At 44.7% G+C, this 27,055-nt stretch overlaps 1 protein-coding gene across 2 annotated transcripts in view; it reads left to right on the top strand.

The window, feature by feature from the left end:
* Window positions 1-25,994, top strand: part of VTI1A (vesicle transport through interaction with t-SNAREs 1A) — a gene marked incomplete at both ends in the record, with an annotated part of 321,439 nt that extends 295,445 nt beyond the window's left edge. For both annotated transcript variants that reach the window (XM_084245633.1, XM_084245632.1), the window contains one exon: window positions 25,901-25,994. In XM_084245633.1, the coding sequence (XP_084101759.1) occupies window positions 25,901-25,994 (94 nt within the window). The remainder of the gene's footprint in view (window positions 1-25,900) is intronic.
* Between the last annotated feature and the right edge of the window lie 1,061 nt (window positions 25,995-27,055).

The raw sequence follows: 27,055 nt of genomic DNA, 5'->3' as shown, positions 1-27,055 counted from the left end.
GGCGGTCAGGTTACACCCCGAAGCCATGTGTTTTCACATCATGGCAAAACCCAAAACATAGGCAGATCCCTTGGGCACTGTTGGCTTTGGATTTTAGTCTTTTCATTGTTCTCCACTGTCACCTTATACAGAACAAGACCTCGACAGTCCTGAATTTAAGCATAGCCAATAGTTTTCCCACAGATGCCAACAGTGTGGCTAAGCAAGACCTAGGAGTGGGGGGAGCAGGAGGAGAATGGGCCTGAGGCCCCCAAGTGTTGCTGTACAGGACGGGGCGGGGGGGGGGGTCACTAAAATTCCCCCAAGAACCATCCAGAGACGCTCTTCCTCAACAAAGGCAGCTCTATAGCTTGTAAGGCTGCTTTAAAACCATACAAGGGGGTGGTTACAAAAATAAGCAAAAGAATAGTGGTCACTACTATTCTAATCATCTCACAGGGTTTATTTTATGTAATCCTGCAGTCCTACCAGATAGGTCTTGTTGTTATCCTAAGGCCCAGAGAGGCATGGACATCATCCAAGGTCACACAGCAACACTGTGGCCAAGAGCCAAGAAAAACTCAGGACCCAGATCTGAGGCTCATACTCTTAACACATTCATACTCTGCCATCTTCCATTCTTTGAAGGTTGCCTGTTCTTGCCTTTTAGCAGAAACTGATCCAAATTTTTCTGCCTTGTCACGTTCTCTTTCACTTATCAATATTTTAGCCAGGGATATAAGATTTTATCATCAAGTACTAGCTTCAGGTAACTCACTGTTCTCTTGAACGGTTTTGCTTATAAAATGCCAAAGCAGTTTTTACCGTGGTGCATGTGCGCAATTTTGATAAGTGGGGTGAGCAGACAGCTTGCCAGTGTGTTGCTCAAGAGATCCTTGGCCAGCCGCATTTTGAGGTCTGGCCTAATCCAATGTCCCCAGGACTTGCAGCCATCCACACCTGCTCCCCAAGAACTCATCCCGCATAACTTGTTAAGTGTCTGTGGGCTTCAGAGGCTTCCCTCAAGCTTTGTAAATATCTTTCAGTGTCCAATTTGATGGACTCTGTAAATAAAATGTCCCCAAATCCCTCCCACAGTTCCCCCTAGAACAACAGTGCTCAAACTTTTAGGTCTCTGGACCTAAAAGAATCCTTTCACACTCTTAAAAATTATTGTAAGCCACAAGGAGTTCTTGTCTGTGCAGGTTACATCTATCACTATTCAGCATATTAGATATCAAAACAGAAAAAACGGAATATTTAATTCATTTTTTAATAAAGATAATAAAGCAGTTATATGGGAACAAACATTTTTATGAAAAATATATTTTCTAAAACAAAATTAGTGAGAAGGGGGCATTGTTTTCTAATTGCAAACCTCTGTGACATCTGGCTTGATCGAGGACTGCGGAGTTCCCATGCGTCTTCCACATTCTGTCTGTTGTAATGTCACACATCAGGCAGCCGCTGGAAAGAGTAAAAGTGGCAGGTATTGCCTTAGTATTATTATGAAAACAGTTTTGACTTCATGGGTCCCCAGAAAGGGTCTAGAGATCTCCAGGGCCCCTGTACTGTATTTTGAGACCCGTGCCCTAAAATATGACTGCTCTTTACAGAACCACGCTGATCTGATACAGGAAGAGCAATTTCTTATGCAATAAGCAGATGGTGCCCCAGGCTGTGGCTCAGTTTACTTTTCAGCTGTATTCCCTGGGCTTTTCTGGGCCCAGAGGCTTTGGCTGCCCACCCCTTTCCTCCAGATTTGCGGTAGGCTGGGTCATGCAACTTATGCTTATTAGGTGTCAGAATAGGTGACTTCTCCTCTAGACCATCGTCTGTCTAATCTTGTTCCCTAGTATCAGCACACAATACTTGGCAAGGGTAGGTGAACTTTGTGGAACTGAAGAAGGCCCTATGAAAACATATTTGCAAACAATCCAGGCATGTGAGTGTGCTCATTTTTAAAATGAAAACTCAAGCATATCTCCTCTCTCCCTGCATCTTTCCTCAATTCATCAAACATTTATCGGCCATAAAGTATCATTACTGACTTGCTAACTAGGAGAGGTAATGGGCTACAATAAAAACCAAGGAAAACTTGAGTCTTACTCTTCCCTTTCATAGATGAGCAGTCAAGAGGAAAAATAGATGGTGCCAGATTGAAAGGAATAAAGAGGTTGCCGTCACTCAAAGGGGAGGAGAGGCAATGGAATACTTTGGTTTCTAAGATTGACTTTACTCACCTCCCTTGGACTCCAAGGGCCTTTGGAAAGCTGGTTGATGGTCTGTGGACATTTTGTTTAACGGCTGGATTGAGGTATCATTTATATTCCATAAAATTTACCTTTGAAGTCACACAGTTCAATAATTTACAGTAAATATATAAAGTTGTACAACTGTTATCATGATCTATTTTTAAAACATTTCTAATAACCTAAAATGCTCCCTCAGGCCTATTTACATTGAGTTAATCCCTGTTCCTACTCCCAGCCTCAGGCAGTCAGTGATTTTACTTCTAGAAATTTCGTATAAACAGAAACACACAATATGTAATCTTTTATATCTGGCTTCTTTGACATAGCATGTTTTTGAAGTTTATCCATGTAGCAGTGAATCATCAATGGGCTACATTTCATTGCTGAGTAGTATTCCATTGGATGGCTGACCCACATTTTGTTACTCCTTCGCTAGTTGGTAGACACTAGATTGTCTTGAATTTGGGGCTGTTAGAAATGTGCTGCCACGAATGTTTGCATATAAGACTTTGGCGGTGATGTAAATCTTCCAACTTTGTTTTTTTTAATTGTTTGAACATTCTAGTTCTTTCCAGTTACTTATAAATTTAAGGGTTCAATTTTCAATTTCTACCCCAAAAAGCCTACTAAGATTTTGATAGGGATTACGTTAAATTGCTAATTTTATAATACTGAATTTGGCAATTCATGAACATGTAATTGTTCTCCATTTGCTTAGAACTTTAATTTTCCCCAGCAATATTTTATAGATTTCAGTGTACCGGTCTCATGCTTACTTTGTTACTGTTACTCCTCATTTTTTTATTCATTCTGATGATGTTATGAATTAAATTGATTTTTTTAACAATATTAATTTTTTTTAAAGATTTATACAAGAATTGGGGTACAGGCCAGAGGTGCAGGAGGGTGAGAGGATTCACCAGATGCCGGCCGGCATCGAACCAGCCCTGCAGAGGCTGCAGACAGCTTCTCAGCGCTGTGCAAAACTGCCTGTGACCTCAGGGAAGGCCCTAAATTAATTTCTTATTTCAATTTTATACTATTCATTGTTAGTATGTAGAAGTACAATTTATTTTATGGGTTCACTTGTATCTTCCAACCTTGCTGAATTTGTTTATTAGTTTCTAGTAGCTTTTTTATAGATTCCTTACAATTTTCTGCATACAGGATCACATCATTTGTAAAGGAAGAGAATGTTGCATCTTCCCTTCCAATCTGGATGTCTTTTACTGTTTTCATGGCTGATTGCATTGGCTAGAACCTCCAGTACAAAGCTGAATAGAAGTAAAAACAGACGTTCTTACATCATTCCCAGTATTAAGGGAAAAGAATTTCTCTTTCATCATAATTATGTTATTTGTAGGTTTTTCATAGGTGTCCTTTATCAAGTTGAAGTTTTTTCATCCCAAATTTTTTGAGTTTCTATCATGAATAGGTATTGTGTCTTGTCAAATGTTTTTCTGCATCTGATAAGGTGATCATATGGTTATGTCCTTTATCCTATTAATGTGCTAGATTACACTGATTTTCATATATTTTTTAAAAGATTTATTTGTGCATACAAGAACTGGGGTACAGGCCAGAGGTGGGGGGCAGTGAGAGGATTCACCAGACACAGAGTGGGGAACAGAACAGGAGGAACAACTGAAGTACATGTTGAGGGGAGTAGTGGGTGAGTCAGGAGAGGTCTGCTGCACCATGTGGGTGCTTACCTGCCTGGGGATCGAATTCATGCTGCAGTGGCTGTGGACAGCTTCAGAGGTTGTGTCTTAACCCCTTGTGCCACCAGGGAGGCCCTGATTTTCATATGTTAAACTAACCTTGCACTACTGAGATAAATCCCACTTGGTCATGGGTTAGTCGTTTTAACATGTTCCTAGATATTCTAAGATTCAGGTTACCCCATCCCCAGCCTTTACCACTTAAATATTTCTTTGCACTGTCTTATCCCTCCATTGTTTCTGAAGAGAAGTTAGCCTTTAATCATATAGTTGTGTGCCTGTGCATGCAGAGTTATTTATGTCTTGCTGCTCAAGATTTTCTCTTTTAGTCATTATTTCCTCAAATATATTTTCCTGCCACTTTATCACTCCCTTCTCCTGGTGCCCCCATTGCACATATGTTGGTATGCTTGCTTTTTGACACACAGGTGTCTAAGGCTCTACTCACTTTTCTTCAATTTTTTTCTCTTGTCTTCAGATTAGATAATTTCCATGTTCACATATGACTCTTCATTTTATTTATTGTGTTCTTCAACTCTAAAATTTTTATAGTTTCTTTCTCTGTGGAGATTCCCTATTTGTTGAGGCATTGTCATCATCATTTCTTTTAATTCTTTAATCATAGTTTCTTTGAGTATATTTATAACTGCTTTGAAGACTCAGTCTGCTAAATCCAACATCAAAGCCACTCAATCATCTTCTATTGATTGCTTTTCTTCCTCTGAATATAGATCATATTTGTTTTTCTTTTACTCTTTTTTTTGGCATGTTATAATATTTCGTGGAAAACTAGACCTTTAGATGATATAACTAACATCTCAGCTCAGGATTCTGATATTTTTCAGTAGCTTGCTTGACTCTCATCTGCAGGTCTATCTCCTCCATAATACTTCTCAGTTGTTGCTTTTAATTATTACATTTATTTTATGAACCTGACTCCCTAGGCATTGCTCTTTCGTGTGCATAACATAATGGTCAGTCAGTGATTGATAGAAATTGTGCTCAAAACCTTGACCTGTAAGACCTCCATCTTTTGCCAAGTGATCTGTATTTGGGTTGAGGAACACGAAGTTCAGCCAGTTCTTGTCTGCCTTGGCATTGGATTTTTACTGGGGGGGTCCCTTGTTCTTCCCAGCACATACATGTACTTTTCAAATCAACAAGAGATTTGCAGAGTTTATCTGGCACTTCTGTAACTCTTTTATTTCTAGGATCTCCCTATCACATTTTTGTTGTCTGTCATCCCAACCACGACTGGAACCTCAGGCTAGTAGAACTGTGTGTTTTTTCCCATTAAGTTCCCTAATGATTTTGCTACTCGGTGCCACTGAGCATGGGTTTCGCCCTCTGCTCCAGATCAAGCCAGCATTCTCTGGCAGCCCTGCCCTGGTAAAACCATCATTCTAGCCAAGTAAACTAAGGGGTGAAGTAGGGATATTTCTACCTGAAGTTCTGCCAGCTTTCTACGAATAAACACTCCTCACTTTGTTTTTTTACCTTTAGTCATTATCCAGAGCCCTAAAAGGACTGTTTTAACGATTGTTCAGTTTTATATTTGTTTGGGGGGGGGCAGTGTTTGCCAGCCTCTTCACTCATCACTGTAAGTCCCCTGGTAGAAGGAGTTTTGCTCAGCTATATAAGGTGCTATATAAAGAATTTAGGATATGGTTGATTCTTTGTGCATTTTGTTTCCTTATATTCCAGAATTCTAAACCCCCATCCCCAAAGAGGTTTCCATGCCTGAGGTTCCCTGAGATTCATAATAACCAGCTCTAAGAGTTTTAATCCCACACATTCCACCCTCTAGACTGACTGTAAAACCTTATCTGCATGTGCTTATATCAGCTTCCAAGTCAGGGTAGCTCTCTGCCCACTAACTGACCCAAAACCAACAGGTGGGACATGTTTTTGGTAGAAATGTTAAAGAAGAATGGCCTCATCGTCAGCTTCTTTCACTTTTCATTTATAGCTGTCATCTGGGAATACAATATAGATAGTATCAGGCCCAACAAAAGGTATGTTCTGATATTATTTTCAGTTTTTTGTTTAGACAGAGAAGACTAAGCCCTTGGATATCAAAAATACTGGCAACAAAAAAGAAGAAAGATGGGCTTGACTCAATGGAAGGCCCAGGGGGGCGGGGGAGGCACTGCCTGTTCACTTTCTCTCTCTATTTTTTTTTTTAAATAAAAAAGTTTAAACCCCACCACCCACTCATCAGGTGATTGGAGACTGTAGATATAAAAATGTGCTGCAGGCGGAAGTCCTGAAAAATCCCAGAAAGTGTTGAAAACATCTCTAAACAAGGTATTTTTCTCTTGCACCTTTCTTGCTAAAGGTCCCAATTGCTGCCAAGAAAACTAGTGAGAATGTTAGCTGCCAAATAAAAAATTTATGATGGTGTTTGGCAAAGGACTATCTCTCTGCTTGTTTTATACATTTCCACAAGGCATTGAAGGCGGCCCTTTCTTCCTTCCTCCCCACTTCTTCCTCACCCCCCCCCCACTTTGGGTCTGTATACCTTACTGATCACCGTTCTGGGTCTGTTCTCTAATAAAAGAGCAAACTCTTATAAAGTAGGATTAGACAATGTAACTTTTTCCCCCTTTAGTAACCTCTAAAATGTGAGGAAAATGTTTTCAGATATGTTGTGTTGCATAGGAGGGGAAAAGAGATGTTGGGTTTTGTTTGTCTAGAAGAGACACATTTATAAGACAAAGAACAAGACCCTCTCAATTAACGACTATAGATACTGTAGCAGAAGGGGTCTTAGAAGCCCCCAGTCCTGGCCCACCCCACACCCAATAATTTGAAGATAAGGTAACAGGGACTCAAAGGGAGAAAGTGTCAGACCCAGCCAAGTCCACCTGGGCCGAGAGCCTGACTCCCCTCAGTACCACCCTCAACACCCCCACTTTGTGCCACAGTCCAATATTGTTTTGGTTAGGATTCACATACACACACGCACGCACACACTTCCAGTCTGTTTTTTAAAACACTGGAATTCTAGGCTATCCTGCTTTTTGAAAACTGAAGCATTTCCTTCTCTAAAACGATTTTCCTTAAAATCTAAAGTGAAAATTGAGTCAAGATAAGGCAGTGAGCCTACTGAAATGGCTTTGCCTGCCCATGTCAATTAAACCTCCTGACCGTGTCTTTAACTATTTACATGAGACTTTAAGTATTGTGTATTTAGAAAAAAATTTTCTTGAACCAAGTTTGGATGTCCGTAGTAATAATTCCATAGACAAGTGAATACCCTGAAATGTTTTGCCTGCCTGAGAAAGCAAAATTATCTGTCTCAGTCTTTTCAAAACAGTTATCAGGTTAATTAGTGCTGTTTAGTGCCCATTTTATCATTGTAACTTATTCAAAACCCTTGCTGCATCCTTGTTCCTTGCCTCGCTTCTGTCTGTAGAGGCTTTTGCAGTAACTGTGGGACACTGAGTGATGCCGAAGCACAGGCCTGTGGCTGTTAGGAAGCAAGTGTTATTTGATATAAAGTACTGCGGACAGACCAAGAGTAAGCGGATTATTTCAGACAGCAGTAGGAGATAACCGAAGGAAGATTAGCTTGACATGCGGCAGATATCATAAGCAAATTAGAAAACCTCCCCAATTAGTACAGGAAACCCAGATTTGTGCTGTTTGTGATCTTCTGCTGAAAGGCAGAGTGTCGATGTTCTGGGCTCGAGGCTTGATTTAAGTTGAAATGTTGGCATTTACTATCAGCGCATGTTAGCATCTGAGGCTGTGTACTAGCCTAATAAATGAAGTAAATCCCTGTTGTCCTCAGCTGCCAAGTATTCCCCCTTCCAAGTTTCTATACATTGGGTAATGTTTTATTTGGCCCTGGAATAATCTCTAGGGCATATTATAATATTTCTATACTGGGACTATTCGCCATCACTCCAATGTTCCCCACTTAATCTCTCATTTGTTTGTTTGTCTTAGGGAACATATATCATGCTGAAACCATAAAAAAGGAGCATGCAAAGTGCCAGATGCTACAAATGCAATTAGATACTTAAAAATAGCTTTCTTGGTGGCACTGCTTGAAATCTGAACTGGGTCCTGGTTTTCCAAACAGGGTGGCACTTTTCTGCTAAGCTACAGATTGTGTGCGCTGAGCAGAGGCAGGGGTCTGCTTCTGAGGCCACCGTGCAAACAATAAGAACATCCTAGAAATCAGATCAGGCACTATTGTCGTTCTAATATCGTGGCAGTCCCAGGCATGGTATTGTTTTCCTCCAAGTTCATTGTGTAGCATCCTACTTCTTGACCCCTGATGATTTACAAGTTTACAATGTAAAAACCCTCCACAGACTGAGTCCAACTTGTGCAAAGAAAATAGGGTGTCTCCTCATGTTGAGACCTGAGATACATTGCAAATAAACTTACTTGATCAGAATTCAAACAACCACAAAACTCAGAATTTATTTTGTAATCTTATCCAAGGCCAAAAGTGATGTTTTGATATGTGTGTGTGAAGGTTCAATTATTTTTCAGACTGAAAACGAATGCATGTTTATTAGGAAAAAAATTAGAAAATGCGGTGAACAGATTTTTTTTTAAATCACTGTGATCCCAACACCTGGACATAATCGTTACTTTTATTTCAATGTAGTTTACATATTCTCTTTTCACAAAATTGGAGTCATAACATGCATATTATTTACACCTTTTGCCTTATGTATTATGAGCAAGAAAAGTGGTGGTCTTAAAGACCAGGATAAGACTCTCTTGCACCTTCTGAATCTTCAAGAACAAATTTGTTCATTGTAGTTTTAGCACTGATTCTATTTTAGTGTAGTATTTTTTTTTCCCTGAAAAATATCATGATCCGAATAGCATTTGTGGCAACTCTCAACTCGCCAATGTTGTATAAAATACTTCCACGTCACCATATTCCTGTGACTGGAATTTTGCCTTTTCTCTGCTGGCAAATTGGCATGTCTGATCTAATTGGAAAATCACCAGAACCTATGAGGTAGGAAAAAAAGAAGTTGCTGTCATTCCTGGTTTTATGCCGATTTGCAAAGTAAGCTTTGGGGAAGATGCACTCTTCCACGCATAGTACATGGCCATAGTACATGACCCACTATGGAGTCTCTAACCCACTGATCCTGTGACCTGGGAGCCATTTGTGTAAAGCCCAGGTCACCTGTCACAGAGCCAGTTTTGGTGACATATGAAGAGGGTCTGGACAAGACTCCAAGCAGAGGGGCCTCCCTGGTGGCGCAAGGGGTTAAGTCTCAGCACTATGAAGCTATCCGCAGCCACTGAAGGACCAGTTCAATCCCCACCCAGGGAGTTCACACACATGGCACAGCAGACCCCTCCTATCTCACCTGCTGCCCTCTCAGCAGTGTATTTCAGTCAGTCCGGCTGTTCTGCTCCCCACTGTCTCTGGTGAATCCTCTCACCACCCACACCTCTGGCCTATACCCCAGCTCTTGTATGCAAAAATAAATAAATCTTTATTAAAAAAAAAAAAAACTCTAGCAAAGGCCACCGCCTGTCAGGCCCAGCATTAACTTGTTGTCACCCAGGACCTGGGCAACTCTTAGAAGAATCCCGACATTCCAGTTCCCAACCCACTGGGAAGAAAGTTTCTTCCATGGGCCCTTAAAAGGTGTTCTTTTCAGGACAAAGGGAAAATTCCTCCACCCAAGCATCTCCTGTCAGCTAATTTGATAGTTCTCTATCAAGTAAACCATTAGTGAATGCATTGATTCTTTTCTTCCCCCCTTTTTTGCAGTTCTGCCTTGACTATTCCCAAGATTTCTCTGAACCAGTTGGGCAAAATTGATTTTTATTAGTTCCACTAGCCTTGTGGAAAATTATCTCATGAACTGGTTTTTATAGGAAAACTCAAAGCACAGCACAGAGTAAAAAATAAGCCTATAGCAGTCAAAACTGTTGTCTGAAATGTCTTCAGACTGGAAGGCTGAATTTATTGCACAAAACAAGTAGTAGCAAGGCGGAGGTGTGCAGTCCTGCTCATTATCACTGGAACGGGGAACCAAAAAGCCAAGTAAAAAATTAAATTTTAATAATGCCAGTGATATTTTCTAAATCTTTCCTGACAGAAAGATTCTCATTATTTTTATCTGTCTCTGAGTAGGTTCTTTTAGTGCCATCTCAGAAATGGCCTCAGCTATGATTGTTTTCTAGGCTTTAAAGTATTTGAAAAACCAAATATATACAGAGAGAAATCGGCTTTAGATTGTTCGAGGAAAGGCCGTGACCGTGGCAACATTTTGGCTAGCGTATATTGGCTGGGAACGCCTTCAGCTTTCACAAAAGAAGTCCATGTTGTTAGGACTGTTGCTGTAAATCCCCACAACAAAGGGAACCCACCATCCACTGCATTTGGCCATGGGCGGAAACCAGTGGCCCCAAGTCCCAAGTTAGGGTTCATTCTGGCAATCACCCCATGCCGGCCATGAAAGGAAATTCAAGAAAAAATGGAAAATAACCTATTGTTTTGGTGAACAGGCAGACTCGCCTTCCAAATATCACACAGTACAGAACTGTTTGGGGCTATGCGTCATTAAAATAGCCAACCCACAAGAATATGAATCCTTTTTGTTTTCCTGGCTCTTCAGTGAGGCATATAAACTTGTCTTGGCTCCAAAAGCATTTATAGCAATTTACCTAAATATATACAGTACGGTCTTCTGTCTGTAAAAATGAAGTCAGGAATGAGGACCGTACACGAGCTGTGGAATGGGCTACACAATGATGAGGGATGGGCTGCAAATTTATCTGGAGCATTCCAGCAGCCGACTTAAAGAGGGAGATGGTTTCAGTGACAGGAGTCACTATCCCTAAGATAAAAACAAGGCTTTCTCCCCTACCCCAATGAGAGGGAACACCTTCCCGTGGGACCTCACGGCAGAGACACAAGCTGTGCAGGGTAATAAACAACATGTTCAAGAGCATCCTTACAGGAAATACGAGTTCCACTGCGTCTCTCTTACTGCCCCTCTGTGTAAACGCGTGGCTTTGCGCCAGGCACAGCTGAGAGCACATGCGTGAGCCTAAACTGCACCTTCTGGGCTGGACTCCTCGGGTCCCCTGCTGGGGAGGGGTGAGGGAGACCCTAGAGTCTCCAGCAGGACAGGACACCAGTCGTTAGCCTCCTCGGTCAACACTTTCGCCTGGATTTCTCAGCATCTTCAGCAGGAGGTGGTGCCCTATGGCACGAACCTGGCACCACCTGATGCTAACAACTAGGTGACCCGTGTTGTGCAGTAGCCAGTTAGGGACTACGATGTCACCATCTGCTTGTGAACACTTAGGCCGGGGAGCTTCAAGGCAGTACTTCCAAAGAATCACCAAAAAAAGAGTGGCTCCTACTTTGTAATTTTCAGGCTGCCTTTGGATTCAGTTCAGTCTGTAAAGATGCTTTGGGATTTGTGGTTGGTTTTTCTATTTGTTGCAGCTAAATGAGCGATCTGAGAAAGCGTTCAAAGTCCACTCTCATCCCTGGCAATTTCTTGACACTGTTTTTATCAAGATCTCACCATCACTCAACTCATTTGGAGTAGAGTCAATCCTGCAAACCTCTCTGGCCACTCACCCCCCAGCAGAGACTGCTTGGTTGTCCATCACAGGCCGAGCGGCTTGAAAGACAGTGCACGTACTGACTGCAGTGTGGAATTCTGCAGCCCTGTGACAGCTGCAGTGTTAGTGGTGTGTCATGGCACAAGTGTGGCAGTTCTTGATGTGTTGCTCAAATGTTACAGTAAACATGTATGGGGGGCTTCTTAGTTCTCATGATATCAACTCAAGCAGCATTGAGCTCAAGGCTAAGGAGCTCTGCCCCAGGGCCCGCTGGGACAGGCAAATGGGCTAGATCCACTGTGTGCAAATGATATTTTCCACCATTGACCTTCTGATTGGTGGAAAGTTTGTCAAGCAGTGATTGGTTGAATTTCAGATCCAGGCCTGGCTTGACAGTGTGGTGTCACGTGGTCTCCCCTACAGGGGCTCTGCACATGCCTGCGCTCACTAGCCCCACTGCCGCCACAACCAGTAACCCAGACTGAGGGTGCCTCCATGTTTCTCTTTCTTTTTTAGTTTCTTTATCACATGCAAAATGTGCACCATCCTCTGAGAATCATCATCCAGGATCTTCAGCGCATTCTGCTGCCAATGTGAAGGTCGAGGGGGCTGCAGACATGTGGTCCAGCCCTGACCTTCCTTGTGCTCTCCATCACCTCGGCAGAGGGCTGAGAGACACATGCAAGCTGGTTTGTGGCTTCCATTGGCCCCTCCCTGCCCTTTGACCCTGTGGTTAGAGATCAGTTATGGGCTAAGTTGGCGGCAGTCAGTGTGGACCCGGCTATTGATGCTCACACAGAGGCCGACTGCAGACTTCGGCAGGGTCAGGAGTGCTGGGCTTTTCCCACTTCCAAGGGAATCTCCAGGAAAGTAAGGAAGCCTGCTCTCACCCACGCATCCCTTCTTTTCAGTTCATTCCTTAATCACTAGTCAGAGGTCAGGACTCAAGACCCACAGACTGAATCTGCTGCACAGACAGATGTGCTTTGTTTGGCCACCCAGTGTTTTGGAAAACTTTTAATTAGTTGCCAATATTTCAGACTTGGGAGATTTCACAGAAAGAACACAATTCTGAATCCCACTGGCAAATCAGAAGATCCAGTCTCGCTGAGCTCACTTAGAGTCCCAACAGCAGTTAGCAGTCAGCAGCAGCCCTCCCTTCCCGTTTAGAAAAAGGGCCAAAACCACTGGTTCTCCCAGTCCCTTTTCCGACACCTGAAACCTTCAGAAAGGATCTTCCCTGTCCTCCCTGCAGGGACTCCTTCCTTGGTTGGAGAGAAGAGCAGCCGCATTCCCAGGCCAGCAGGTGACATGGCTTCACCTGCACAAACCTGGGGATCCTGCTATCTGATCTTCACCCCACCCCACCTGCTTCCCGCCCGGAGAACTATGAGTCAACCACTCTGCTTATCGTTACTAAGCCTTCAGAGGAGGCCCTTTTAACCTGGAGTTCACCTGCTCAGAAATGATTCATACTGCTTTGGGGGATGTAAAAATCAGTTAAAGGTAAAAGATTGTGAAGGCGATAGCGTGGCTTGCACAGGCAGTGCTGGGTGTCACATGCGCTGTCCCGCCAGGAAAAGAGAGCAGCCAGGGATTAGCATCGGCAGGAGGCCCTCCAACTGAGCTGGGGGACAAAGAGAGGAACATTGTCCACTGAGCCCAGGACTGGGGTCACCTGATGGAAGCTGGGACGGCTTTGGGGGCTGTCTGTTAGGAACCACAGTGGAGACAGAATTCCTGGGAAGGCAGAGAGAGGGAGGCAGAGGAAAGTGACCAAGGGATGAGAAAAGGATCTGAGAAGAAGGAGCCCCAGGGTGGAGATCCCACTCAGTTTGCTGCAGAACCAAATCTGGAGGAGTAAGAGAAGCTCTGATGTTTTGATCTAGAAAATGTAACCACATCCCTCAAGAGTTGACAGAAATGTGGCTGATAAACCTCTGCCAAAATATTTTCCTCATGACACTGAGACTGAAAAAAGGTGTAAATCCGTGACTATTGGGAGATAAGAATCTAAAGTTGGATCTGGCAGGAAAATTATGTCAAAGTGAAGGCAGCCTGGTATCTACCAGTGTGACCTCAACCAGCCGTATTCCAGAGGCATCATCTTGCCTGTCAAGGGGTGTCCCCAGGGAAACTAACAGAACTGGAAAAGTCTGCCTCCACCTTTCTGGGTAACTGAGTAGCAGCTGATGGCAGGGCTCACAGGTGAGTGACTCAGCTTGGACCAAACAAGCCAAGCTAATTGGGGCCGATGCCTGGATTTGCCCTGCAGGAATCTCAGAGGAATGAATCTTCAGGCTTCCCAGGCCAAGATACCTGAAGTGGGGGGTCTGTCTGCTGGGGACAGGAGGGGCAGCAAAACAAGGAGGCATTTCAGGACATGTTGTGGGAGATTGGTGAATAATAATAGGAATGGAATGATAATAATTATTGTAGTGCTTTACTAAGCAATTATCCTTGCCGAGCACTGAACTAAGTGCTTCATGTTGATTAACTCTTGTATTTATTAATATAATTCATTGACACAGGTACTGCTGTTAATAGCTCCATTTTCCTGATGAGGAAACCAGAGCATTGGTTCTTTGGAAATTTCAGATTCCTTGTATTGGTACTTTTGTTTTTCCTTTAACACAGACGACCGAAGGAAGATGGCCCACTTTTCATTTTGCCAAGAATGAAAGGGTAACTTCCAAGTACATTTGTAATGTCCAAGTAAGAAAACTGAGAAAAAACATGGCGAGTTTCTATGCCCGTTGCTCCATAAAACAAAGAGCATCTGCTCACAAAGAGTAGAAAGAGCATAATTTCTGAGATTATGCTGCAAGGTACGCTCAAGGTTACCTGCCTGGTCTGCAGTAGATCCTGAGTTGAAATCCAGATAGTTTGGTTCCAAAATGAAAGTTGCTGGTCAACTTGACTTCTCTATGGGGTGAAGAGGGTGGAGGGCCCCCATCCAGCGCAGAACTGGGGATGGCTCGTGCAGGAGGGCAGTAAGATTGTCTCATGGTACAGGGACAGAACCCATATTCACCCAGGGCACCAGTAGGAGGTGGATGAGAGACAGTCAGAAGCACCTAAAGTTGGTGGTTAAGTGTAGGGGGGGGGGGGTCATCTTGCCTCACACACCAGTGATGGTTTATCTTGCACTGAGAACCTTGCCAAGGTCACCGATTGGGCCTAGGCCATCAAATCTGGGTCCTAATAAGGGTGGAGATCAAACAGCATGATACATGCAACACACATCCAAGACAAGAAAAAATACTCTGCCTTTTTTGGTCTGTGTAGAAGTTGTATCGTTGCCCATACCCCTGCAGAGAATAGTTGGGAAACATTCCTTCATTACATTTCATGGATGACCGAACTCAAGAACAGAGCCCCTTACTTTAGTCCCTTCTCAAGGATACATGGTGAATCTAGCTGATTCTCCCATCTGATTGTCTTTCCTATCTAGCCTGCTATTCTAATGGATGTATTAAATTAAATCTTCAGTGACCTGAAATGTCCCTTGGCTGTATAAAGGGTGATGTAGATTAATATAAGATCATGTGACACAAGCTCACTGGGCCATGGGCAGGCACATGGGCAGCCCCAGAGGACAATTGCCATCCTCTGTCCCCAAGTCTAGCGAGGAATCAGGTGGTTGTGCATTTCCCCACACGAGAGAGGCTGAAATGTCTCAGCCAGTGGTGCCAGTGGCGGAAGAAAGCTGATGAGATAGGCAACTAAATCAAAATGAATGTTATCTTAATAATTTACTGTGTATTTACATTAGGCACTAAGAAAAGGGTTCGCTTTGGTTAATTAGTGATATGTACTGTCAACAAAAATTACCATGTGCACCCGATTACTGTGTCTAGGGAGTCTATAAAAACGAAGATGTCAAAGAATTACCCTTCCAACACTCAAGGAGTCTGGTAATGAACACATATATACTTTTGAGTTCTGCAGAGGTGGAGGATAAGACTGGAGAAGTAGGTTGGGGCTTCGAGTACCTCCTTTGTAAAAATGGGGGTGATAATAATAGACTCCAACTCAAGGTTACAGTGAGGGTTCAGCAAAGCATAGGTCAGAAGATGCCAGAACAGCACCTGGACCAGAGTAAATGCCCAGCTCATAGGAGCTGCTGGTGCGGGTGTTGCTGGACTGTCTCCATTGTTGTTGGTGTTGTTGCTGCCTCCATCACCATGGACACCACGCTGTAGGGGCCTGAGGAGGAATCCCCAGGGAGTGCAGCTGGGAGGGATTTTCCAGTTCTATGGTTCACAAACTTTCACATTTCTTGGATCGGGACTTTTTAAATAGAGGACCGACAAAGGTTTGTTCAGTTTTTATTTTGCCAAAGTAGAGTAATTTCCAAGGAGAGAGTACATTTCCAATGTCCAAATAAGGACACTGGGGAAAAAAACCTGCCATCTACTATCACTGTCACCCCATAAAATAAAGGATATTTGAACACTAAAACAGTAGAAAGGACCAGCTCAGAGAAAAGGGCAGCCTTTTAAGTTGAGTAATTTTGTTTCCAAAAAAAGGAGCCTTCTCTGTGGCGCTTCTTGCATCAGCATCAGCCTGGAGTTGGGGACCACCCCTCCTCCATCGGGGCCCGGGCCTCACTGCATTTCACGCTGAAGTGGGACTGGTTTGGACTAAGTAAAAGGTGGGGCCGCTGCTGGGTTCTGTGTTCCTGCATTTTGTCACCCAGTCTGTATTGAATGGCCACTGTGCACTGCGCCAATATGGCCCTGGTTACGCAGATGACACCTTCAGTGACAGAGAACAAGGACTCAGGGGCAGAACAGGCTCGGGCTGTGCCCCAGATGGTTGGGCCTTGGGCTTTCTGAGTCCTCAACTGTAAAAGGAAGCATCTAGACCAGGGTGTGGAGACCTTTTCCTCCTCTAGCAATCTGCAAACTGGTGAGGGCTATGAGTGCACCTTGCATCTTAGCACATCATTATTTCATTCTCTCCAAGTTCTTTCCAAGCCCTTTGATGGAAGTGGGCTGCCTTGATCCTACCTGAAACCCAGCAGCCAGCACAGCCACTGTCCAGAGCCCCTGACATCGAGTCCATACTTAAGAACAGCAGTGGCCCTGGTCCCAGGCTGAAATTTAATGTACACACTTGGCAGCATGGCGTGCAGTGTAACTACATATCACTGATCAAAACCCATCAGACTTATGAGTGGGCTCTGACAGGTACGTGTTGGCTGCCTTCCCAGGCTGGGAAGGTATCCCCAAGCCAGCCAATGGGGCGCCGTCTCTGGCGCTTTTGATGTTCATGCCTCCACCTCAGTGAAGGGCCTGCTGGGGAGTCCAGACAGACACCTGGCCAGTGGCAGGAAAAGCCCAGGCTTGGGGAGGCAGCAGCATCCTGGACTCCTGCCTCCACCTTCCCACCAGCCTCTGGAAGTTTCCCAGACAGCTTGTCCGGCATCAGACAACTTTCCTCTTGTTCCACGCCTTTTCCAAAATGGCATTTCCGCTCACAGAGTCACTTCCCAACTGCACCCATGTAAATAGCTTTGACTTTTCAAAGGCCTTATAATCTTTCATGAGCTAATCCTCCTCCCAGGGGTGGTCGGTGAGCTGGCTGATTTTGCTTGGGAAGAAACTGAAACCCAAGTGTCATGGAGTGACTTGCTCCAGGTCACCCGGGCAAATCCAGGATTGTGGGCGCAGAGCAAATGGGCCCGGTGCTGGCGTTACTCTAATGATGGCCTTTGTTGTCAGTCTCCTGTAATTGATTGCTCATTGTGAGACGTGGCAGCTCCCACAGGGCAGGGACTCTGTGTTTCCTTTTTTCTTCTGAGGGACTTGGCCCCACCCGCCAGACCCTTCTGGTTCCGGAGCCACCACTTTCTCCAGAGGAGGTCAACCCCTCTTAGCCCTTTGGGGGCTGCTAGACCAGACGTGGCCAGCGGTCTGTTTTTTGTGGCCCTCAGGATTAAATTGTTTTTTACATTTTAAATAGCTGAAAAAATACCAAAAGAAGAGACTTTTTGACTAGTGAACACTTATATGACCCCAAAGAAGGTTTCACTGGGACACATCTGTCTTCACTCACTTGCCTGTTGTCCACAGCTGCCTTTGTGCTGCCTGGACAGAGTTGAGGAGGGCAACAGGGACTTTATGACCCACCAACCTGTAGCATTTACTTTACAGGCTGTCTATGTTCTCTCCGCCCTGTTCCTGCCCCCAGAATTCATACATTGAAGTTCTAACCCTCAGCACCTCAGAATGTGAACTTATTTCAGAATAGGGTTCTTGCAGATATAATTAGTTAAGATGAGGTCATGCTGAGGCAGGGTGGCCCCATAATCCTGTACAAGGAGTGTCCTTATAAGAAGGGACATTTCTTCATAGATACTCAAAGAGGGAGAAGGTCACGTGATCACAGTGATGCTTCTGACAGCCAGGAACCTTGAATGTTGGCTGCCAGCAAACCTCCAGAATCTGGGACAGGCGTGGAGCAGATTCCCCTTAGCACCCTTAGAAGGACCTCACCCCTGCTTACCCCTTGATGTCAGACTCCCAGCCTCAAAAACTGTGAGGTAATACATTTCTGTGCTTGAGCCACCAGTCTGTGGTACTTGGTTATTGCAGCCCTAGCAAACCAATACATTTATTCTCTGGCTTTTGAACAGAAAAGGTGGTTAATCTCTGTTTAAGTAGGAATTTGGAAACGGTGAAGAAACTGCAGTCCTCACTCAGGACCTAACTAGGTATGCTGGGCTCAGCTGATGGCTCCTGTATCCTCAGGAGACAGGTCCTTGCTGGAGAACAAACTCAAGCCTTGTCCCATTCCCTCAGGACTCCCAAATAACTGGCCACTCTGAAACTAGGGTCAGTCAGTGTAGACCATTCAGGGTGGACGTTGGCTTAGTAAGTTGGCCCTGAGAAAACATCTGGTTGTCTTCCTATTTTTTTTTATTTTTTTAATAAATTTTATTTTTATATTCCCCATACAATTGCAACCCCCCCATTCTGACCCCAATCCCTCCCCTCCCGCCCCTCACCCCCCAAAAAGTGTCTCTAGTTCATAGTTTTTTGTTGATTTTGATTTTCACTTTCTTATAGTTATTCATTTTCCTGGTCCCTTATTTAAGTTTTCTAGATTCCTGCTATGAGTGAGACCATCCGGTATTTTTCTTTTTCTTTCTGGCTTATTTCGCTGAGCATGATCCCTTCCAGTGCCACCCATGTTGCTGCAAATTGCATGTGTTTATCTTTTTTGAATGCTGAGTAATATTCCATGGTGTGTATGTACCACATCTTCTTGATCCAGTCATCTATTTTTGGGCATTTGGGTTGTTTCCAAAGCTTAGCTATTGTAAACAGTGCTGCTATAAACATAGGGGTGCAGGTGTTCTTTGGAATGGATGTTTCTGTGTCCTTTGGGTAAATACCTAGGAGTGGAATTGCTGGATCATATGGAAGCTCTATGTTTAGTAGGTCTAGAAATCTCCACACAGCTCTCCATGTCTTCCTATTTTAAATGGCTTATCCCAGAGGGCAGAGTATTGAGGGACATGTCCCCTCAGATTTCTCATCACACAAAGCTTTGGGCAGCTACCTGCTTCTGCTCCTAGGTAAAAAATTCTCATCTGAAGTGAAAGAAACAAGAGCTCATGAAGGTGTTGAGCCCCATAGCTATCTGAAAAGCTTGTAAGGAACAGACTGGGAGGTGGGAGCTGGGACTGTCCTGTCCTCAGCGGTGGACTTTGTGCAGATCCACAGTAAATGTGCCATGCAGCATTGCGGGGGGGCAATGCATGGAACACAGTCTGTCCATAAAAGGCAAGACAAGATGGCCAGGTTGAGAGCCTTATCTGGATCTGAGAACTCCATATATTCATGTCCCAGGGCTGCCATAATGAAAGTCCTACAAACTGGATTTTTTTTTTTCACAATTTTCTTATAGTTTGGAAGTTTAAAGTATGAGTTTGAGTAATTCAGAGGCTCTCAGGATTCTCAGGAAGAATCTTTCCCTGCCGCTTGCAGAGTCCGGTGATCCCAGGCATTCCTTGGCTTGTGGCAGCATCTTCCCAGACTCTGATTCTGGTTTTTAAATGGCCTTCTTCTCTGTTGCTCTGTGTCCTCTCTTAAAAAGGCACCGTCCTTGGAACTGGGGTCAGCCCTACATCTATGATGATTTTCTCTCAAGATCCTTAATGACTTGCATCCACAAAGACCTTATTTCCAAATAAGGTCATGTTTTGAGGTTCTAGGTGAACACAAAATGGGGGCAAGGGGAGTGTTATTCAACTCACTACAATCAGTATGGTTGAAAGTGAGAAAGTCCCAACCAAACATGCTAAAAGGAAAAGGGAATTGTTTGAGTCATTTAACTAGCAAGTTTCTATGTGACTTTTAAGTTTCAGTCACACAGAAGGATCCAAGGGTTCAAATAATGTCTTCAAGAACCTGCCTCTTTTTCTTCACCTCTTGGCTCAGTGTTGCTCTGGGTTGACTTTCTTCCCTCATGCAGTTTCCCTTCCTAAATAGTGTTCATGGCCCCCAGCAACTCTAGGCTTCCATTGTCTCTGCAGTCAATCCCTGTAAAAACAGTACCTTTTTCTTGATTTTCCAAGAAAAATAATCCCAGAGCACCTTATCTGCTTAGGTGGTATTCCAATTTCTAAACAAATTCTGAACAAGGCATAGAGAACTGTAATTAGCTGGGCTTCTGGGTCATTTGTGTATCTGTGAGGTCAAAGTGGGACCAGCCCCCCTGAATTCCTGGGGTGAAGCTGGGCATTCCTCCCAAAGATGCAGGGCATAGAAGACCCTGGATGGGCATTATCAGATGGCCTAATAATCACACAACTCTAGTTCGGAGACAATCATGGACTTAGCTTTGAAAATAATGCTTCCAATTAAAGTCAGTGAGAGGTTGATATTAACCATTTCTCCTACACGTTTGCTTGTCTTTGTGGTGATACTAACGTTGAATTGGATATAGAGCTTGAAGAGCCTTTCCTGAGGCACTTGGTTTGGGAAAGATCCTAGAGAGATGCAAGTATTGGCTCCTTTGTACTGAGTTTACAGGTGCTCTCTTGGTTGCTAATTGTCCTGCCAATTGTTTCTGTTCTGTCAGACCCCAAAGGTGGGGCATCATTATTCAGGCCTGGTGGCCAAGCGGGAAGCGTGTACAGGACGGGGCACTGAACCTGTGGAGTGTCATGCTCTCACCAGCTAATGAATGCAGGCTTGTAAAAGGTTTAGACACTGCTGGCATCCTTAATGGGAGGGTAGCTAATAGCTAACTCCTGAAGCTGTGCTTGTCTACAAGTAGCCCTTAGAAACCAGGAGGAGGAAGAACTACGTGAAACTTTAGGCAAGCACACGTAGGGACAGTCTCTCATCCGAGCCTGTTTTTGAGAATAGCTGTGCCAGGTCTGTTGGAGGCACTGGGAATACAAAAGACAAAGGGAAAACAGACCCTAGAAGGTCCACTTGTTAGTACAGAAACCTCCACAGAAAAAGAAACTTGTGAAGCCATGTGGAAAGAGAGATGCACAGGGAAACATGAGAGAGGATGTGATGGGGAAACTCTTGGAAGAGGTGGAGAGGAAGTGCATTAGATCAAGGACTTGGTTTTGGAATCAGAGTGAACCAACCTAAAAACATCAACCTAAAAAAGACCTAACTCACACTGCCTTGAAAAATAAAGTTAATTTATAGTCTCATAGAACTAAAAATCCAAAAGAAGGGTGGTATGCCAATTTCTGAACAAGGCATAGAGAACTGTGATTAGCTGGGCCTCTGTGTCATTTGTGCATCTCTGAGGTCTGAGTAGGAGCGGCCCCCTTGAATTCCTAGAAGTTCACCCTGTCTTCAGGGCTGGAGTGCCATTTCTCTCCCATTCTTTCAACTCTGCTGTCCTCTTTGGGTCAGCTTCTTTCTTAGGTTGGTGTCCCCTGGAAACAAAATGTCTGCAGCAGTTCCAGGCCTAACATCCAAACACCACAAATCCAGATCACCCAATATTCCAAGCAAAGCCTCTGAAATTCACTCTATTGGATGAGTCTAGGTCATATGTCTACTCCTGGTCCAGTTGCTGTAGCCAGAGGCATGGCATACACTCACTATCTTGGCCTAGTTCACAGCTCTTCATTGGAGCTAGGGATGGCGTCAGAAGTTTGGAATGGAGAAATGAATGCAGCCAACATCTGTCAGACATGGGGAGCAGAGTGCCTAGGTAAGCTTTCTGAAACGTTATGTGTGACACATCACTCGCCATTCATCAACACGGTGGCATTTATTATAACTGAAAGAAGCTCCCAATCTTCCATGAAAAGTGTTATAACCAATGTGGATAGAAGAGGAGCCATCTTTTGAAAACCAAGGGGTAAAAACCTATTGTTAAAGGAAAAAGGTCCTATCAGCTTCCCTCCTGCCTTGACTCTGAAATACCTTAAACCACAGAGCCTCGTTTGACTTGGCCATACTCACCGTCTCATTGGAGAAAGGGAGGTGGTACAATATCAGTCAGGATAGCTTATGTTATGCTGCTATAACAAGCAACCCGCAAAACTCATTGGCTTCATACAAGCCCACTGTAGGTGAGTCTCCGGGTGAGGCAATGGGCTGACTCAGAGATCCAGGCTGAGTCCCCACCATCCTGTGCCTGTGTTCATGCAACATAGATCCAAAATCAGAACTATCGGGGAAGAGACAACTGCAAAGTGAATTGCCTCCCCCTTGGAGTGAAACCCAGCCCTTTGGCTCACATTCCATTGACTAAAATAAGTTGCATGGCCACGCCTAATATCAAGGGACAGGTAAGAGCTTCAGTGCCTAGAAGTAGAGCAGACCTGGATACTGGTGAATGCTGGTAGCGCCTGCTACACTGGGCTCCTTAAACAAGAGCAGAGCTGTGTCAGGTGCTGCTCCTGCCTTCTTCCCTTGAACGCGCTTTCTACCATTCCGATTCTGGCTGCCACACGCAGGAGCTTGTTTCTGGAGGGGGAGGAGGCTGGCAATGGAAAGATTAGCCTCTCCCTAGGTTCCACAGGGGGATCAGTATTTTCAATAGTACTTTGTGAGTTCAGCCTCAAAGTAAATGGTTAATTCATCTTGTATCAACAGCACTGTGATTCATAATGTAAACTTGGAGAATCCTTGATGTTTCGGCCCACATTCCTTTTAATTTGGCTCTGCATTCTTTTAAAGCCACAGTGTGCTCACTTAATAGAATGCAGCATGCAAATGCACAAGTTTCTGCCTGGAGGCAATTTAGCCTGGCTGTTTCAATGGATGTCTTCTTTCAAGTGTATATTCTTTCTTAAATTATTTACTGGGTAAACACACTTTGCATTCTCAAAAGGGAGATTAAGACTGCTTGCTGCAGACCTAGTTGGACATAAAGGCCCCTTGCCTAAAGTTAGAAGGAAGTTTCTTTGGGCTTCCCCCAAAGTTCCTGCTCCAGCTTACTAGCTGGGAACCCCTCTTCCTGGCTTGTTTTTGTAATTCTCTCCAAACTGCATTCCTTTCTGCTTTGCCTGTAGCAATACCTGCTGGCAGCCTCTGGCTGAGCCAGTACTCCAGGCTTCCTCACAGATGGACCCACCAAGTGCCTGCCCCTCCTGGCTGGCTCGGTCTTATCCACCCAGGGCACCAACAGCTCACTTCTCTGGTCCTTATAGGGCCTATATCTGCCCAACACCTTTCAGGTCCAATGCTGGGTTGCTGGGCTGGCCAGAGTCGAACCTACTTTCAACTCTGTCCTAACTCTTTATTTCTCCCTCTATACCTTTTCTCTGACATACCTGCCAGCCTTTGGTTTGAAAACAAATGCTCTCTCCCACCACCACTGACTGGTGCTTTCAGAGGCATGATGGTCTGAGTTTCCCTCTTTGGGAGTAACCTTCAGCTTTTAGCATCAGTCTTTCTATGCAGACTCCCTGAGATTCCCCTACAAATTAAGCCTGCACAGATTTCTGCTCCATCCTCCCTGGAAAGGAATAATTACAGTGACGGCAGGACCGCCTTTCATCACCACGCTGTGGACGCGCTCTTTCCAGCCTGCGTGCCAGTTACTGTGCCGTGCGCAGGGTCCACCAGGCTGCAGACCCTGTGACAGCACCAAGGAGAGAGTGGACAGTTCACTCTTTCTGGCCGGCTGTGACACAGCGGTGAGGCCTTGGGATGGAACATGTGCCCAGTGAATTGAAGGCACGAGCTGTGAGGGGAGATCAGTTGTGAAGCTCCCCTTTGCCTTGAGATGAGGGAAGCCCAATTAGCAAAGGCCGGGGAAGAGCTGAGGATTTCGGGATTCCCATGGATTCATTTTTCTAACCATGCCTCCGATTAAATAAGTAACACCCACAGTTAATCCTTTATAAATTAGCATCATGGATGCCTTGGGGCCCTCAACCCACAAATAAAATGGTTGTCAACCTAGAGACACAAGACTGTATATTACTTAAGGCAGAATTTTAAAGAGTTTTCATGCTTTTAATCTGTTTCACCACTGCGTTTCAATTTTGCTGATTTCCTTTGCATGTCTGATGCGGGTGACTGTGGTAAATAGAGATTTTGACAGTGACTTGGGCAAACGGGATATGGAGGGGACAGTTGTGCCCCTTCCGGAGAAAGGGAAGGATAAGTCAATTGAGTTTTAAATTCAGCCGCCAAGCAGCACCGATCCGTGTTCATAATTAGCCTCCCTTTAACAAGCTAGGAGGTCCCCGTTTTATTTATTTATTTTGGGGACGGAGTATCTTCCTGCCTCCTGAGTAAATATGGCCTGTTAAGTCTGAATTAGCTGTCAGCACAGGAGAATTAATGTCGGGGCGCAGCCTTTCTAGTGGGGACGAGGAGAAATAAACGAGACAGTTCTGAGCTGAGGCTTACTTGATGAATGAGGACCAAGAGGATGATTCATCTCCTTCCAGCAAAGTGGACACAGGCACTAAAGCAGTTTTGCGGAAGACGTGTCAGCAAATGTGATCATTTTGTAACCTGTCAGGAGGAGAGAGAGCTAGTCCTTCCACGGGCCTCCAGGGACTGGGCTTGTGTGATGGGACCGTCTCCATCCATGCATTTAGGTTTGGGGAAGAAGGGGGTGGCCAGGAGGGACCCTCACTGCAACCACAAGGATGTCATCATCCTTCCTAGAAAGAAATTCATCCCGAAGCTGGAAAAGGCTAGAAACACCCTTTCTTCACAAACATTTGAAGTAGGAAGGTGGGGTCTCTGTTACAGAGGGGGCCTGGTGAGCCCCACCCAGCTCATCCCTGTGAAAGCCCTTCAGGCCCCACCCCACCCACCCCCACCCCGCCGTGTCTAGACTAAGGCAGCAGCCCCTTTCCTGCTTGTTGTCTGAGGATGGGCGAGTGGGGTTTGCCTGAGGGTGATCAAGAACGGACAGGGGTTAGACCAACAAGCAGGCACTGTCCCTGTTTCTGCATCTGGTTCTGGGAGGGCAGACATGGGTGAGACTTTGGACATAGCTCCCTTTGAAAGTCTCGGTAGCATTCTGATGTTCGACCTCTTTTTTCAGAATGAAGTAACAAATTTTGAAACGACTTCATCAGCAGCTCTGCATAGGCACTGTGGGGCTGCGTCTCCACCCTGGTTCTCCTTCCCAGTTCCAGCTCCCAGGCGGAATCTGGCAGAGCCAGAGCTGGGGAGGTTAGCGCCCCAAGAGATGAGGGCTCACCACCCCAAAGCACAGGAGGCACCTGGGTGCTTGGGATAATTTCTCATTTCCATCTTTTTTTTTTTTTTTTTTTTTTTTTTTTTTTTTTTTTGCTATGGAGCAAATGTAACATTTCCTCCTGGCGTCACACACAGAGCGTGAGCCCCGGTGACAGATGACGGTTTCACAGCCTGAGCTGCAAGTTTGACACTTGCTTCTTAATCCTGTCATTTTCTCCCCAAGTCTCTCTTTGACTTTTCCCCAGGTATTTTTGTACAGGTAAGTACCTTACTGACATATGTTTCCTTAGAGTCTTTTACTGTAACAGGAAACACTGGGAAAAAAAAAATTGAGGCTTGTATCACCTTTTAAATTAAAAAGAGACGCTCACAAGGGGCCCTTGATCACTTAAAGATTACACTCCGAGCCTCGGAAGCCATCGGGTTCCCTTTAGCTTTGCAGCAAGCGTTTCTCCGAGTGAAGCGGGATGATCTCTGTGGAATCATTTGTGCATCGTTAGTAGAACCAAAAGGCTGCTTGGTCACACCCACACAAGCATGCACGCACGCGCACACACACACACACACATGCATGTTCATACACACACATGCCACCTCCCTCTCACATCTGCAAAGCCATCGTTTGATTTGCCAACTTGATCTTGGATGATCTTTGCTGGAATGTCTTCTATTCATCCCTGTGATTTCTTTTTCCTTTGCTCTCTCCTAGAATCATCCAGAGCCGCATCCTGCTCGTCATCCTGGGCATCATCCTGGTCATCACCATCCTGACGGCGATCACTTTTTCTGTCAGAAGACACTGATGTATCTTCCTTGATAAACAGCAACCATGGGTCGTTCTGAGTAATTAAGACAAAATGGTCATATGAATCATTCTTTTGCGCTGACAGGCCCTGAGTGACCCTCCCTCTCCCTCACCCCTGCTCAGCTGAAGTGCAAAGAGTGTACAAATATTTTCTATTCCTGTTTGCATGTGGGTCGGTTTCCTTTCCTAGGTTTGTCTTCACCCAGATTTGTTTTCATTGGGGCAGGCGAATGTTTATTTGCCTTTTTGGTGATTTCATCTATGGACCAAAATAGCCTTGGTGACATTCTTCCTGGTCCTGTGGACATGTCAGGGGTCATGGTTTGGGAGGGGGCAAGATGAGTCAGCCACGAGGGCTGCTGAGGGGCGGTGCTGTTTGTCATACGGCTCTTATCACTGAATTGTCCTTCTGTGATGTCTGAGGGTAAAAACGCATTGAAAAGCAGGAGCCAGGGCCAGTAACTGGCCATAGCAATCCGACCTGCGCCCACCCAGGTATAATGAATATAGTCAACCTGCCTAAGTGCTTTCATTTTCAAAGTGGGTATTTAATGTCAGTTGTGCAGGAAACAGACGTAGCACTTTCCCTGTTATTCTAGGCATAATTATTTTTTTTTAACCCAAGAATATTTTTGCCTGAGCCTGCCCAATATCCACTTTTCACAACTTGGATTACTGGCTACAAGAACAATTTCCTTGCCTTCCAAAATTTCATACAGCCCAGAATTTGCTGGCAAAGTGAGCCCAGGCACCATATTTCATTGTGACCTCTTCTCCCCTGACCTGTGTAAGCATCTCTGTATCCTTTCGGTTGTAATATTTTCATGGCCAAAAGCAGCCCTCGTACATGCAAAAGGTCTGACAAGGTTCTCTCCACATCCATTCCAGTATGTAAAGACAACATGAATATTTCAGGAAGAGCAAGAACATGACTCCGTCAGTGTGAAATTTCAAATGTGACTATAAATATGGTAGAGTCCTAGAGGATAATCCACTAGAAATAAACTGTGGAAAATGCCCACTAACCTCCTTTGAAAGAACAAGGGATTGCCGCGTGTT

The sequence above is a fragment of the Talpa europaea genome (assembly GCF_964194135.1).
Source record: "Talpa europaea genome assembly, chromosome: 10".
NCBI classification, from domain to species: Eukaryota; Metazoa; Chordata; class Mammalia; order Eulipotyphla; family Talpidae; genus Talpa; species Talpa europaea.
The sequence above is the reverse complement of the archived record's forward strand: the minus strand, read 5'-3'. Positions and strand labels throughout refer to the sequence as shown.